Here is a 15,225-nt window from a genome sequence, read left to right as displayed (position 1 = left end):
TGTTGCAAAAAGGAAGCTACTTCAGTGGCATAGATTAGAAACGCTGTATTAAACGGAAATCCACTAGAAACTAGTTAAAGAGAGAGATAACACTCAGTTTCGTAATCCTACTGCTTTTAATGGATGTCTCTAGAATGTCACTAGATAATTCAAAGTAAATTACTAGATTACATGCACATTTTACTCTGTGATTTTCTTTCAGCTGTGAAAGAGACTCGAGAAAGGAAATTACACTAATAGAAAGCAGATTAGAAATCGTGTTAATTTGAACGTTGATCGAAGCTAACCTCGCTAAGATTGTTAAGAATAAATGAGAACAACTGGTAAGAATAAATAAGAAATTTGTAAAACCATTGTAAAGTAAATTAAGTCGAGTGAAATTGCATTATTTATTTGTAAACGTATATTAAAGCTTCGCTTTCGTTCGGAAAAGCTATACCAAATTCTAACGCATTATTCCCACCATAAAGAGACTCGTTTTCCCATAAAGATACGTGTTCCTCTATAGAGTGGTCGCATTAGACTCGTCATCCATCCAAGATCGCGCCACTATAGACGAAAATTTCACCATCCGGGTGGATAAAAATTTCTCAAAAAAGAAAAAGAAGGTCGAGGCGTGGAAACATTGAAACTTGCCTGTTTTAATGTAGGTCTACATGGTGTTCCGCAGCGGAGGCAAGGAAGACTCGAAACACTCCGGGGCCACAGGTAAATTTCTGGGGAAAAGCAGTCGCCCGACGGGTACTAGCAACCAGACAAACTCCATATCCCTTCAGCATGGAAACTTCACAGACGAAAGCGACGGGGCGACGGTAAGAGCACTTTGATCTATCCAATCCCACAACTTTCGTCCCTGGTTCTAGACCCTTTTCTGAGGATCAGAAGTGCCCAGATTTCGCTGCGAACCATATGGATAATATATTGCTCTAGGTGGAAACAATATAGTAGCGTTTTAAACTTTGTAATGTCGTGCACAAATTTTCCAAGTTTTAAGGTTACATCCAAAAATGTAAGTTGAGATATTTTTGAGGTTATGAAGACCTCGAGCTAAATAAAAATAAAATAAAATAGGGCATCTGTTTTAAACACTTAAGTTAAAAATGATTGGTTGTTGCATAATATTTAAAGCAATTGATCAACAGCTGAGACTGAATATTCTTTGTCGAAAAATGTTCACTCTCTTACACATGTCACGTGTCAAGTCGATTGAGCGTGAAATATGAGACTGTGAAATAGAAGAGGGAGACACGTGTGCTGTCCCACAATTTCGACGGATTGTGCACCGAGGGGAGCACCAGGGTCTGATTTAAATTCCCACGGCGACTCGAACCAGCGACGAAATATGTCTTTAATGGCACGTTCGCGTGATTCTGTGCATGTATGTTTCCTTAGATATCAGCTGCTCTTTTCTTTCCTCTAGTTCGTTCCACGTTACATAAATTCTCGCCGGAGTTTCGTGACTGGGTAACGGTAATTTTGTCACAATACTATACAGGGCAATGCAAAAATGTGGCTTATAATTTATTCAAAAGTAAATCGGCTAAATAAATGGTTATACGTTTTCTAAAAATTACTAGCCAATCGTGAAAATGTCTAAATGGAAAAATTAGTCGCTCTTTTGATACAATTATAACATACTGAAGTTTAGTATGATACAATTACATAATTACAATATGATTATAATATCTGGGACATATAATATGAAAATTATGATGGATTGTTTTCGGTGTGTTGGCAACACTGCACCGTGGCTGACACAGCCTGAGTCAATACGAAGCGATTATTAATCAATTAATCAAAATTCCATATTGAAACGCGTCAGCTTTCTACGTCGCTCGTTGATAACAAATATTTTCATAATTATAATATTCAACAGATCGTCCATAATCGAGATGAACGTACAATGTACAATTTGTTTGTCATTTACGATTCCGTGAGCTGTTAATTTTGTCCATAATCGAGTGAAATCACGTGGCCTCTAAATCCACCAAGCCACACCATTAACGTCGACCATTCCCGCCTACTGATCGAAGCACAGGATTTCGTAAAAGTGCTGATTCTAACCGAAAAGAGGGACAGGTAGGGGGAAAAAATGGCTACGTGACCTAACCTAACCTAAAAGAACTCGAAACTCGAACAAAACGTCGCGAAGGCATCAGATGCTGGAGTAACGAGAAAACTTGCTGACAAATGTGTCCTGTTGAAAGGGACGATAAATCTAAGGAACTGTAGACTGCCACGAATATAGGAAAAGTGGTCCATTTAAATGAGGAAAGTATTTCTGCTTGAATTACACTGACCACGTAACCTAACCACATTCGTCAATTTATGCAAAAATAAGAAAAAAAAAATGGGAAGATTTTACGAATGAAATATTGGTTGTATTTTTGTGGCAGTTTTATTTTAGAGCTTTGGAGAAATCTAGGATTCTTTCGAGAGTTGTTGTTGGTGTTCTATCATTAAGCGTAGGCATACTGGGTTAAGAATAAATTTTCTTCTTAAATTTTATAATTTTCTCTGAATAATGTGGAGGGAAAATACATAGGCCAACTCGGTTCCTTGGAGTGCAAAATGGCGTCCAACAAAAAACATCTCCCTTCCACCGCCAACATTCTAAAGAGTAGTCAACGGAAGTTGACGTCTAATTTCTCATGAATTCTCAACGATGATATCAACGGATAAGACAAAATGGCCCGCACTGAATTCAGTCCTTTAATAAGCTTATAGAGTATTAGGGTGGGTTTACCAGTATAACTTTCATAGTCTCCTTAACCATCTCTTGGAAACTTAATTAGACGGATCTGCTTGTTAAGCGGATTTCCTTTAAGATTGCCCTTTACGGGACTCATGAAATCAAACGATTGTTTTTAATGGTGATCGCTATCAAGGACTTGGATGAGTTTCCTATGAATTATGACAATCTTGTAAAACATAGCGGAATTGGGATTAGGAAAAGATCTGTTGAGCACGTGTATTGTGGTCCTGACTCAAAACATAGAATAGTAACTTCACGGTTGAAGCCAAACATTTAAGAAAAGAAAAGTTAGGTTAAGATTCCATTATGTTAGAAAATGTTGTGTTCGAGAAGTCTGTCGAAGTAAAGAATATCTCACTTATAGAATCTTTACATAACCCATTGTTATGTTATTTATACAGAGTTTTCATTGGACCCGTTAAAATGATATAACCCAGAAGAAGACATATGTACATAACCTATATTTGGTTTAGTCAACCTTTTGCATATAAATTGCACATGAAAATATTTTTGCATTATTACTTTTAGATACATAATAAATAAAACATAACCATTTATATATCCACATATGTATAATTCCATATTTGTCCAAATATCCAAGATATCGAAATTTTCAAATTTCTAAATTTAAATTCATGTTATCTTCTCATATGGTTTATAGGAACTTAGATATCATTTATATCTGGCCTGTGTACTTATAATCTTCATATAAGCCATAGAAAGCCACGCATCACCTATAAGTGACCCGTGCAAAATTGGAAAAGAATTCGTATATATATATATCGAACATAACCTACATAAGAGTACCCAAGGCATGTCGAGTTTATAGTTTTACAGTTAAAGAGAACGTTACTGTGGAAGCGAGATCAGCCAAGTGGAAATCACGACTCGCTGATTTCAGAGAATCTCTGATCCACACCCTAGGTTACGTTGACCTAGACGGAAGGGATCGCGCGAAAAAGGCCGTTTGCAATGACAAATGTCATTCTTGGGAACTTTTTCCAAGATTGCTAGGCCTTTGGCAAAAAGCCGAGAAAATTACGTCGACCTGAAAGACACGGTCGGTGAAACGTGGCTGCTTTGACATTTGACTACTGATTATAGCCTGTCGTTTGACGCGATCGTTGAAGACTCGTTTCGCTGCTTTTATCACAGACGTGCTGGTTTGTCTCGTGTTTCTTGTTACGTTCACAACGCTGTATAAAGAAAGTAAGAAAAAATTTTCGATTGATTTTGTAAGTTTAGAAACGCTTCTCTTTTGTTCTTCCTTGCTAAAAAAGGACCCTAGTTCTTTTTGTCTATCAGGAGGGTTCTCAATCTAGGGATTCCTAGATCTTCATCTTCAGAAAAACGTCTGCTCCGTATCTCTACTAAAATGTTGGTAATTCTGTATTTGTAAAAAATTCCTAGTTGCTTAATCTGGCAACAATGTTTTTAGTTCTTTATCCCTAGAAGACAGTTTCTGCATCTTCATTTTTAAAAACTACCTATAATTCCTTGCTAGGAAAAATCCCTATTTATAATATTCATCTTTGCAAGAGTATTTCTGGTTCTATGTATATTGTACAACATTGTTTAGAAGATATGAGAAGAATATATAGTTCGATTCACAAGGAGAATGTATACATTGCTGGCAAGCAGAAACGTAAAATGCATCGTGTAAACTTTACACCCTGTCTGTTTGCAACGGTAGAACGCTTTAGTGACTTCCTTTGGTCGAAGGGGTGCCGAGGTGAAAGCCTATTGAGCCTGCTACCACTTGATCCTCTATTAATTGCAGCTCCGCTTTCACAGGACCACTAATATGCCGTTATCGAACTCTAGAGCTCGAGGGGATACACTTCCCCTTTCAAACCTTAGTATACACGACACTAAGTCCCTGCTTTTAGCCAGCCTGCATGCTCATTACTGCCAATCTGATACAAGTCTGCCAACTTCTGGTGTATAGATTGGGATAATAAATGTCAAAACAATTCTCTTCTAAACTTCAAACAACTGTCCAAATATTATAATGTTGAAGTATGTAAATGATTGATTTGTAAAAATATTTAATTTCATATTATTATATATTATTTAAATACCTGTAATGAACTAGCGTTGTTTTATTTAAAGTAATTAATATTTTCTGTGATTTCTTGCTGTTTCCTTGCCAGCAGCAGCAGTTCCTTCAGAAACCCTGGCAAGCTATTTCTTAATAAACTCTCCATTCAGAAGCTTGATTTCTATTCCCGAGCTCCGTTCCTTTCCTTTGACTTCTTTCAAATAATTTCTTAAGTCTTAAATAATCTTCAGTTCAAGCCTCTATTAATTGGAGCACTTTTTTCATAGCCAAGAAGTAAGCAACACCATTAATGAAATACTTAAAAACAGAATAATTATACAGAATAATATATGAAAATGTTTTCTAAAGATATACTTTCAGTTGTCACTGTAGTTCACTATAGTACACTAAAGTCATATTTGTTTTATATTTGTTTATCGTGAGTTTTTCATTTTTAATCGTTAATTTTTATTATATTTTATGGAAACGAAGAAAAATATTTATTCCAATCAAAATACTCTAAGGTATTAATATCTTTATCTTATCTTTTGATACACAAGAAATATTTTAAGTTGTAATCATTGATTACCAATTTCCGTTTATTTACTTTATAAAGTTAAATTTAAAGAAATGAAGGAACAACCTAAAGTTAAATAAACATTAAATCCCATTTCCAAGACCTTATGATTCCCTAGAGCTAGAGAATTTATTTAAGTTGGTATACACCTACCTTGTATACTGAAATACCATACATATATACTCACCATAAAGGTAAATACCGATTAATAGGCATAGAACTGTCGAGCACTATTGTGCGAAAAGCCGATTAATAGGCCACCATGTCACGTTAATTACGATATCGACATTGGAGAATCCGATTTAGCTGGTGCGGCTAAACTCGGGAATAATGTCCCTGTGGGCACTCTAAAAGAGAAACAAACAGTCTCCATAAAGTTAGAAATGACGAACGACGAGGCCATTACGGGATGACAAAAACAGAATGTCTAGTATTTCATTTTAATACGCCTGTACATGACAAATAGAGGATTTTAAGGGGCCATTTATTAAAAGATCAAATATCGATGATACACAGCGTGTTTCTGAAATCGTAGTACAACCGGGAAAAGGTAGTTCTTCGTGTAAATGAAAGTTAAAAGTAAAATACAGTAAAATTTGTTTATGTCCTATATCCACATTTAACATCTGATATCCACTATCCTATATCCGTCACGTATACTCCATAACTAATATTCTCAAACTATATGTTTCATCTTACTTTTGACATTTCACTTCTTCGTTCCATATTCCATATTCCTTCTCTCGTGTTTTATATCCCACATCCAGTACCTTTAAGAAATACTTTTTATCTTTACTTTCGCAGCACACAATTCACTTTACATATCATATTTCATATTTCCATATCCTTCATCCTTTAACACATTTTCTATATGCCGTTTCCCATATTTCACGCCACGTATTTATTAAACCACGTCGCACATCCTTGCATGTATATGTATCCTTCTCTGCATTCCATATTTTGTACTTGTCCACGCCAAACTACCATTTTCCCTAAACCCTATATTTTTCAAATTATATATACACTACAAAAATCTAGTTTCAAGCAAAAACTACACTTTCCCCGCGAAATGTAAAATGGAGCCCACAAACAAAGATCACTATCTCACAAAGTGAAATTTGTTTTCCTACAAAATACAATTCGTTTTCGCACGAGATCCACAAGGACCACTTCCCACAACCGAGATGCGTTGTCAGAATTTCAGCTGTAGTCTAACATGATTGAGGAAACGAATCTCACTTTGTGGGACATAAAATTTCTTTCGTGAGGGGTGTCTATTGCTTGTGGGTTTTGTGGGAAATTTGTGGGCAACGAATTACATTTTGTGCGATATCGATTTTCGGCTGTACGAACGCTAACTCTTTGTGGGTATTGTGGGGACCTTGTGGGTATTGTGTGGACCTTGTGGGCAACGAATTTCATTTTGTGGTAAGTGTCGCTTTCCTGTAAGAAATTTGTAGGCCGTATTTTAGGTTTTGTGGGAAAAATGTTTTTTATGGTACGTTGTATAAGATTTCTCTTACATCCAAATGGGGAGAGTGAAATTATCGAACTGGGATGTGGAAAGCGGGCTGCCAGATACTGGATATGGGATGCGGAATGTAAGAAATGAAATGGCCACATAGGACTGGGAATATTGGATGTGAGATATTAGTATTGGATTGTGTATATTACATATGGGTATGCATATGAGAAATGCAATAAGGAATGAAGTAATGATATGGGGTAGGGAATGTTGGATATCAGTATTGGTTTACGTATATCAGATATGAAATAAGGAATACAAGATTTAGAAAATGAAATAAGTAACGGTGGTATGGGATAGGTAAATGATAGGTGTGGAATGTTAATATTGGATTGTGGATATGAAAGAAGGAATATGAAATGTAGAGATGTGAGAATAAAAATATTATCTATAGTTCACAGGATGTAAGACACGGAATAAAAAGTCTTTATTGCTGTTAAATGTTTCAGGAGGAATTCCGTCGGTTCATGATTCAGTTAGAAGTTCTAAAGGAAAAAAACGTCCTACTTGGTAATCACCACTTGGTGAACAAACTCGCAGCCATGCAGGAAGCTGCGAATCGCGTTGAAACACAGGTGTCGACCATCCAGGTCATCTCCTGCGGCATGAGACTGAACGATCTTAACGGATCTACGACAATCGCCGAAACGGATGTTGGAGGATCCTTTAAAAGTGACGTCGATCAGAAAGGTAAGAAAATTTTGCTATCAGAAATTGCTACTAATCATCCACTAACACCTGTTACATTACACCATGAGCTGCTATCCACTATGAGCACTAAATAACTGTCATTCCCATCTGACATATCCATTACCAATCATAAATTAATTCCCGAACGAATCAGTGAACCTAGCCTAACGAAACTGTGCCGCGTATCAACCATTAACATTTCTTACATTATACTATAAGCGAAGGTGACTTTCATTTCCATTTATTACCAATTCATTTCCAACCCCCTTAACCAATCTAACCTCACTGTCGACAAACTATCCACTACACACCGTCAAAAGTCCTCACGTTCTTTATTCACAAAGAAGAATCTGCACATGCATCTCAATCTCATACAAAAGCAACAAATAAACCACGTGACACATGTGCGAACGAACGTGTGCCCAGGTGGAGAGGTTAGGGAGGAAAAGAAGTGTCAGGCCTGCGTGGAGAAAAATGGGATTAGAAGCAAGGACCAGGGTTCTTCCAAGGAGGTTGTAGTCCTAGCTTCTGTGGAGACGAAGAAATCAACGGCGACCAACGATGTGGCGGTCTCTACTTCCGGTAAACCGGCTACAGAGGACATTGGAACGGAAACGAAGCACGAGGACAAAGAAAGTGAGGTTAGGGAGCGCGACAAGAGTAAGAGCAAATCCGGCCACGCGAGGACGCACGCTATAGTCATCAATCTGGACGATAAAAGCAGATTCTCTGAAGAAGTCACCGTGTAAAAATGCAACTAAATTTCGCTCTGTGAAAACTGAATTAAAGTTTCGAATCAAAGTCTTCTAGTTATTCTAGAATTCACTGTGAAAGGTGAAACTAACTAATCGAGTGACTAGAGACATATGTTCGAGGAAGTGTAAAGCTAGGGAATTTGGTGCTGATTTCTTTTGTTATGACGTAATGGTGACATTTCTCTCATTGATGTTCGATTTCAACTTTCGTGTTCTTGTGTCTGTAATTAATTGTAGATCGAAAGTGAAATGAACGATCTGATTAAGTAACCAGTGTGGTGCCGGCGTGAGAAAAATTCCCTAGAATCGGTTCTCATTTTTTAATTTGAGCTGAAATTTTTAAATAAATTTTAGTTCTTCGAGTATTATTATTAAATGTTTCTAGATTAATTTAACTGTGTGATAGGTTTTACTTTTTCCTCTTTTCTTTTTCTCCCTCGATGCTTTAACCGTTCTTTCGAGAAACTTCGGGGCTAACTTTCTTACAGCGGTTCTGTTTGTAAGATTCAACCAAAGACATGCTAATCGGCCCTGGATTCCCCCGTTAGCCTTTATTAAATTTGTTTCTAACAGTGCAGTCTGCAAATGTTTCTTGAAAACTTCTCGTCCCCTTTCCTTTCTTCCTCTTAATTTTTTAATTAGACGCACAAGATAAGGAAATTTCAACTGCAAACGGACCCTTCTCTTCTATAACCCGTTTCTACGGTAATTGACAGAACAATTGTCACTAAACTTCAGCTCGACTCTGTTAAACTTATTTTCATCTTATTTATTCATTTATATTCATTTGTTTTCGTTAAATTCTCAAGGTTTATTTAAATTTTTTTAATTTCACTAAACCAGCAAATTTCACTTTCAATTAGTGGTGGATCTGTTTTTCAGTTCAATCGATTTTCATGAAATTTATCTAAAATCTCAAAAATGTTAAAATTTCCATTTCGAACATAAACACTGCCTGCTTTTTCAGATAAAATAAACAGTAACTTTCGGTTGGAATTTTATCTGTTCGACATAAGATATTAGATTAAACGTAGTTTCCTTATTCCGAGTAAATTATGTTCACTTTAAATTTCGCTAATTTGATTAGATAAAAGTTTCTCGCACAGTTGTTTTCGAGCGCGGCGATTTTGTACGATTAAATAAAGATTTAACAAACCTTGCTGTGTAAATATAAGTTAACGAACAGCTAGGCACGAAACGTTTTTTCGTGAATGTTTTCATCGTTTTAGTGGTATAAGGAAACTTGTGATATCACGGTGACGAGTCTTATAAATCGAAAAGAAACAGAGAACTATATACGAAACTTTAATTAGTAAATCGAACTAGTTTAAACAAGTGGATAAACAAAAAATAAATGATAAAATCTCGGCTTTATCAAGAACTTCGAAGCTCTCAACGAGGGAAGAAAGAAGAAAATGGTTAAAGGAACGACAAAATTGTTTTAGGGGAATTCCCTAGATACGACTTTACTTTCCCGCCATTTCCAACGCGAAGCGCGGGAAACGTTCAGTTTTTAAAAGCTTGAAATCATAAATAGTGCTTCTTAGACGTTTACTGTACGAAAGTTCTCGGTTTTATCGGAGATTCTCAATGGAGAAACGATGGAACGAAGTTTTTACAAAGTCTGGAAAAGAACTGAAAGGAATAAGTACGAAGAAACTCGCGTGATTTCTGGAGAATGTACCTTCTTCTTCAAACAGCCATTGATAATCCAATACTGGATAGAAAAAGTTTCATTTCTAAGATTTGGGACACTTTGGGATCGAAGATTATTTGAGCTTTTTGAATGTCTCTCGTTTGAAATTATTTTATTCTTATTTCTGCAAATTTTGTTATCCATTTTTTGTTAGCAATTTTTTATTATTGTTATTATTTATATTATAAAAAATTGTTTATTAAAATTTATTCCTTCATTATTTTTATTTCTTAATTTTATTTACCCAGATTTCATTCTGTTATTTTTATTTTATAATAATATGAAATATCGGAATATAGAAGATCAGGAATCACAAAGAAACTTAACCTTATCGAATAATTTTTTCTTATTCTATTTTTTCCATGAAGAAAATTTCCAAAATTTTGGTGAAACTCATTCTGAGTGAATGCACACGCATTTCTATCTAGGAACACGTTCGTCAACATTGATCAGTCGAACCTCGCGAGCCAGCTTTCTGTAAATATCGTCGTAGCCGCTTGTCTGAAGTCTTCTGCCATAATATTAAGTCGATTTGTAAATAAAATTACTAAGAAACAAAGGGAATTAATTAAGACAAGTACACGAAACCGTTCGAAGCGTACGAACGATGCATTACGATACCGATTAAAGGTTTGGAAGCATGAAGGTCTTTTTACGCAATTTTTCATTTTATTGTTATTATATAAATTACACGAAATAATGAAGAAAACTGCAAAACTAAAGTTTCAAGAATTACAAATTTGCTTCACTAATTTACGTAAAATGGATCAGAAATTTTTTTTTCAAATTATTTCCATATTCAGAAATATAAAAGCTTTTATTTATAAAATAAATGTCTCATACTATCATTGACATAACCTCTTTCATTTTTAATATACCAAGATTAGCGAAAATTCTCCATAGTAGCCTGAGATAGACAACCTAACCTATTCACGTAAAGAATCGCACTGCTTCCAAACTTAGTGTCGGCTCAACACTCTAGATCAAGGTCGAAGCTCTTGGAGCTAAAAAAAAAAAAAAAACCGAAGAACGATCCGTCGTTCTATTTCTCGTTCTCTTTTTCTCATATCAGCCTGAACAACTTGTAAATACGTTTGTAAATATACGCGCCAAGACGAGTTTGCCATTAGATTAAAAAGACGATCAGTTCCATCGTTAGGAGGTCGCACGTTTTAACTGATCACCAACGTCGTTAGTAATCACGTGATGATGGACATTTTTCATCGCACGACGTTCCCTATGGGCGGGCTGAACCTCGAATCAGAGATGGTGAGGCAGGAGCAGATTTATTGATCCGAGTTCAACAGTTCATGAAAATCGTTTGTTTTCCAACTTCCACCCTTTTGAAGAAAATGACTGAAAGCTTCAAAATTTGTCATCAGTCTGAGGAACTTTCTCCTTCTGTCTTCTTTTGCTGCGTTTTGTTATCAGCAAAAATTGAATTTGGCGCCATATAGTTATACTTGGCACATGAGAGGTATCAAAGTCTTGATTTTTATATATAATAGATATAAGTATGTATATTGTTTTTGTTTTTAATCACCTATATTTATTTATTTGTTTGTTTGTTTATTTATTTATTTATTTATTCTTGGTGTCTTTCTAGTAAATTGCTCTTCATAGATCTAGGAATTTTTTTTTTATGAATTGATTATCAGCAAAAGTATAATTTGGTGTCATATAGTTATATTTGACTCGTGAGAGTTTTCATCTTGCTTTATGTTGTTAATTTTGTTGTCTAATTCTACTGATTGAAATATAGAAAGTGGCAATTCTACGTGGATTATAGATCATTGAATTATAAATTATTAGACTGCGGATATTTGTGTACTAAAGACATATCAAAATATACTAGCACAATGTTGAAAATCTTTCTTATCATTTTCGTTTAAATTCCCTACGTTGCTAAACGCACTTCACCGATTTACGTTAACGTAATTAACGATAAAATTCGTTTAAAATTCGACATACATTTATCAGACGATGTGATGATTTAAATACATTGCATTGCATATAATCTGGCTTCCCGATAACTTCAGCTTTCGATATTTCATTGATACATAATGAAATCGGGATTTCTCTTCAAAGCTACATTTCATATCGACATATATTAATTCTTTTCTCCAACTCTACTCATCGTTAGATCTAAAATTAAAAATTGTTTTCTTAATGTTATCTCTAAAATATCAAATAAGTAATGCTGCCTGTAAACGTAGAAACAAAAATTTAATCTATCGATCCATTAAAATTACCTAGATATTTTACCAAAAACATATTCACCAAAGAACGCTATCAAAATAAAAAAAAAAATATTGATAAGAAACTTCAACACAAAACGTCTAATTACTTGATAGCGAAACCAATCAATTTCTAATAATACACGATCCTAATAGCTGGAAACGGTAATGCGGTTTACGAATTACACCTGACTTGATACCGTGCATTAATGAAACTCTGATCCTCTGCAGGATAACAGTAATTTAATTGATTCACTATCTTCGTGCACTATACATTAATTTGCTCTAGCCATATCGATTAGAAGTCATTCTAATTCATTCGTCATTCAATCGACATTCATTCGAACAATAATTTATAATTCACAACTTAATATAGTACAAAGTCGTATTTTCAATCTATATATATTATTATATTACATTTCATTTTTATTTTATTCCTTTATATTATTTTTATAATTAAATATATTATAAATGCTATATTATTTTTATTTTTTTCTGTACATATTATATACTAAATTATTTCTTGAATTGGAACAACAATTAACTTGTTGCAAGCTGTTACTCGGATTTGTAAATTCTTTTGACCGTGGCGATTAATCGTCGCGGCAAGTAAACTACCTAGAGAATGATCTAGGGACTTTTGCGGGCCGCACGTAGTCGTCCCACGCGAGAAGATGATTGATCGACGCCATGACAGTGGGTTATCGGGTAATCGTTGATCACATTCGTCTGGCCACTTCGACATGACCGTTCATTAATCCAAAGTTAACACGAGACTCTACTTACCACATAAACGTTTTAATTATGCATATCGGTCCATAATTTTGGTCCTTGGGGAGATAAAGAGCTCGAGTCGAGGTTATGTTACACCAATGTTATGCTTTCACTACAAAGCTCTCACTTCTAAAAGGAGTTTGAATTATTATTTAATTATCATGATCTAGTGGAACAATTATGAAAAATGTGAAATTTTATGATGGTCACTCAGCCCATAACGAAAAATTAAAAAGAAAAAGAAAATTGAAAATTAATTCAATTATGCAAAAAATTTTCATAGATAAAATGGTTATATTGTTAATAAAATTATTGGTATATCAGAGAAGCTAGATGTTCATGATAATGGCAACAATGTGGACGTTGGAGTTAAGGTTAATGCATCGAAATAGAATAAATTTTTAAGATTAGAATCCTGGTAGATTCTTGATATTGATGGTACAATTTCTAAACGGGAAGCGTATCGTTTAAAGAGATTGGGAATAAATATTTTAGACTTCCTGGCATTTTTTATTCTCGGGATAAATTTAACTCTGCAGAGGTCCTAAAAATTCTTATTGTCTTGTGATCTATATAAAAGATACAATCATTGAAAGCTTCTATTGTAAATGGTAACTTTAATGAAAAGGATAAAACTGTTGGATATATGAAAAATATTTAATACAAGTAATGCTTAGTATACCAAAATGGAATCATATTTTACACAGTGTAAGGAAAAAATAATACGGAAAAAGAATAAAAATTAAATTAAAATGATCTTTTTGTTTATTTAAAAATATTTATAAAATGTTACATGCATCTTTTAGATCACTCGGGATCTCTGCAGACCTACCAACTGTAAGAATTTGTAATGTTCAAGAATTGGAAATTTATTATCGAAGGGACTTTAGTATTAGAAACGAAAGACTTTTATTTGGTACAGAATTCAGTCCGTTTCCTTGGCGATATTGGATTTAAATGGCAAGGGACTCTGATCGAAGGGTTGCTCGAATTCCTAAATCTAAATCCCCTTAACCTTCTGTTCGTAAAATCGCATAAAACTCAATATCTTGTTTCTGTTATTCTTAAACAAACTTTACGTCGTTTTAAAGACAATTGCCTTTTTCTTCTTAGAAAAATATTATTCAAACAAGTATTATCATGCAGAAAATATTTTCATGGATATTTCACCATAATCGTAAAGATATAATTTCAAAATATGATTTTAGGTTATAAAAAAAAAAACTACGAAAAAGGATAATATTAGTTAAACAAAAGAATTACGGTTTTTATTTTATAGTTTAATCCGATATGAAAATTTCTCGCGTTACAATCTTTTTTGCCAATTGTCGATGAACGTCAACCGTTATTAGACATTTTCTTGATTTACAGCCGGCCGCCATTTTTATCAGCCCATAAAGAGGCAAAATGGCGATGTTCCTTTTCTCCATATTCTTGTACCCTCCGATATCAACAAGCCTTTAAAACCTTCCGTTACATTTACCTCGAATTGCTGTCATTTGACTGCAGGCGATCCACAAAAATTTAGGTTAAGTTACTTCATTTTCGCGCCTTTCAGCTTTACGTTAGAAGAATCAACAACAGAATTTGTTCTGTGTCTGTTAGTTTATTGTACAAGAAAGAAAACAAATCACGCAATATTACCAATCACTACGGGAAAATTCGCAACTTAGGCAAAGTGGGTAATTTTTCAATATTCGGTCATTGGAAACATGGGGTATCGAATATTGTGGCGGGAGGCAGGGTGAAATCCCGATAATCGAGTCTGACGCTCTACTGGGTGACCGATTTGGAAGGGGAAAGATGGCAATTTCCGGTGAAACAGTTTCGATGAAAGCTGTCTATAAGAAACTCTCATCGATACCGGCCGAAAACTCCAGCTATTCTTCTCCCAAAGGACGCGAAGGGATCATGTTACTTCTATAATAATGAGAAACACCGTAGATATAACGAGTATCAGCAATATCGCTTTCTTGATTAAATCAGCGCAGCATGGTATTAAAAACGAGTTGTTCGAAGGGAGAGAGAAAAAACGAACATAACCTCTGTACATAATTAATAAAGGATCGAGTCATGAAGGAAACCTGCGTTGTGTCGTGCTCTGCTTCTCTTTACCATAATTCTGTCGTATAATTTAAGTTTTCGGTACTGGTATTTTTTAAACATTTTGTTTTA

The 15,225-nt window shown here is 34.7% G+C and overlaps 1 protein-coding gene across 1 annotated transcript in view; it reads left to right on the top strand.

Annotated features, from left to right (window-relative positions):
* The window catches only part of LOC126874442 (probable G-protein coupled receptor 158), a 157,329-nt gene extending 148,610 nt beyond the window's left edge, over positions 1-8,719 (top strand). Inside the window, exons 11-13 of the mRNA XM_050636505.1 lie at positions 651-812; positions 7,348-7,588; positions 8,015-8,719. Coding sequence (XP_050492462.1) covers positions 651-812; positions 7,348-7,588; positions 8,015-8,337 — 726 coding nt within the window. The 3' untranslated portion in view covers positions 8,338-8,719. The remainder of the gene's footprint in view (positions 1-650; positions 813-7,347; positions 7,589-8,014) is intronic.
* The last annotated feature ends 6,506 nt before the right edge of the window (positions 8,720-15,225 follow it).

Source organism: Bombus huntii, chromosome 16, assembly GCF_024542735.1.
Source record: "Bombus huntii isolate Logan2020A chromosome 16, iyBomHunt1.1, whole genome shotgun sequence".
Classification (NCBI taxonomy): domain Eukaryota; kingdom Metazoa; phylum Arthropoda; class Insecta; order Hymenoptera; family Apidae; genus Bombus; species Bombus huntii.
Note: the sequence above shows the minus strand (reverse complement) of the source record. Positions and strands in the feature narration are given on the sequence as shown.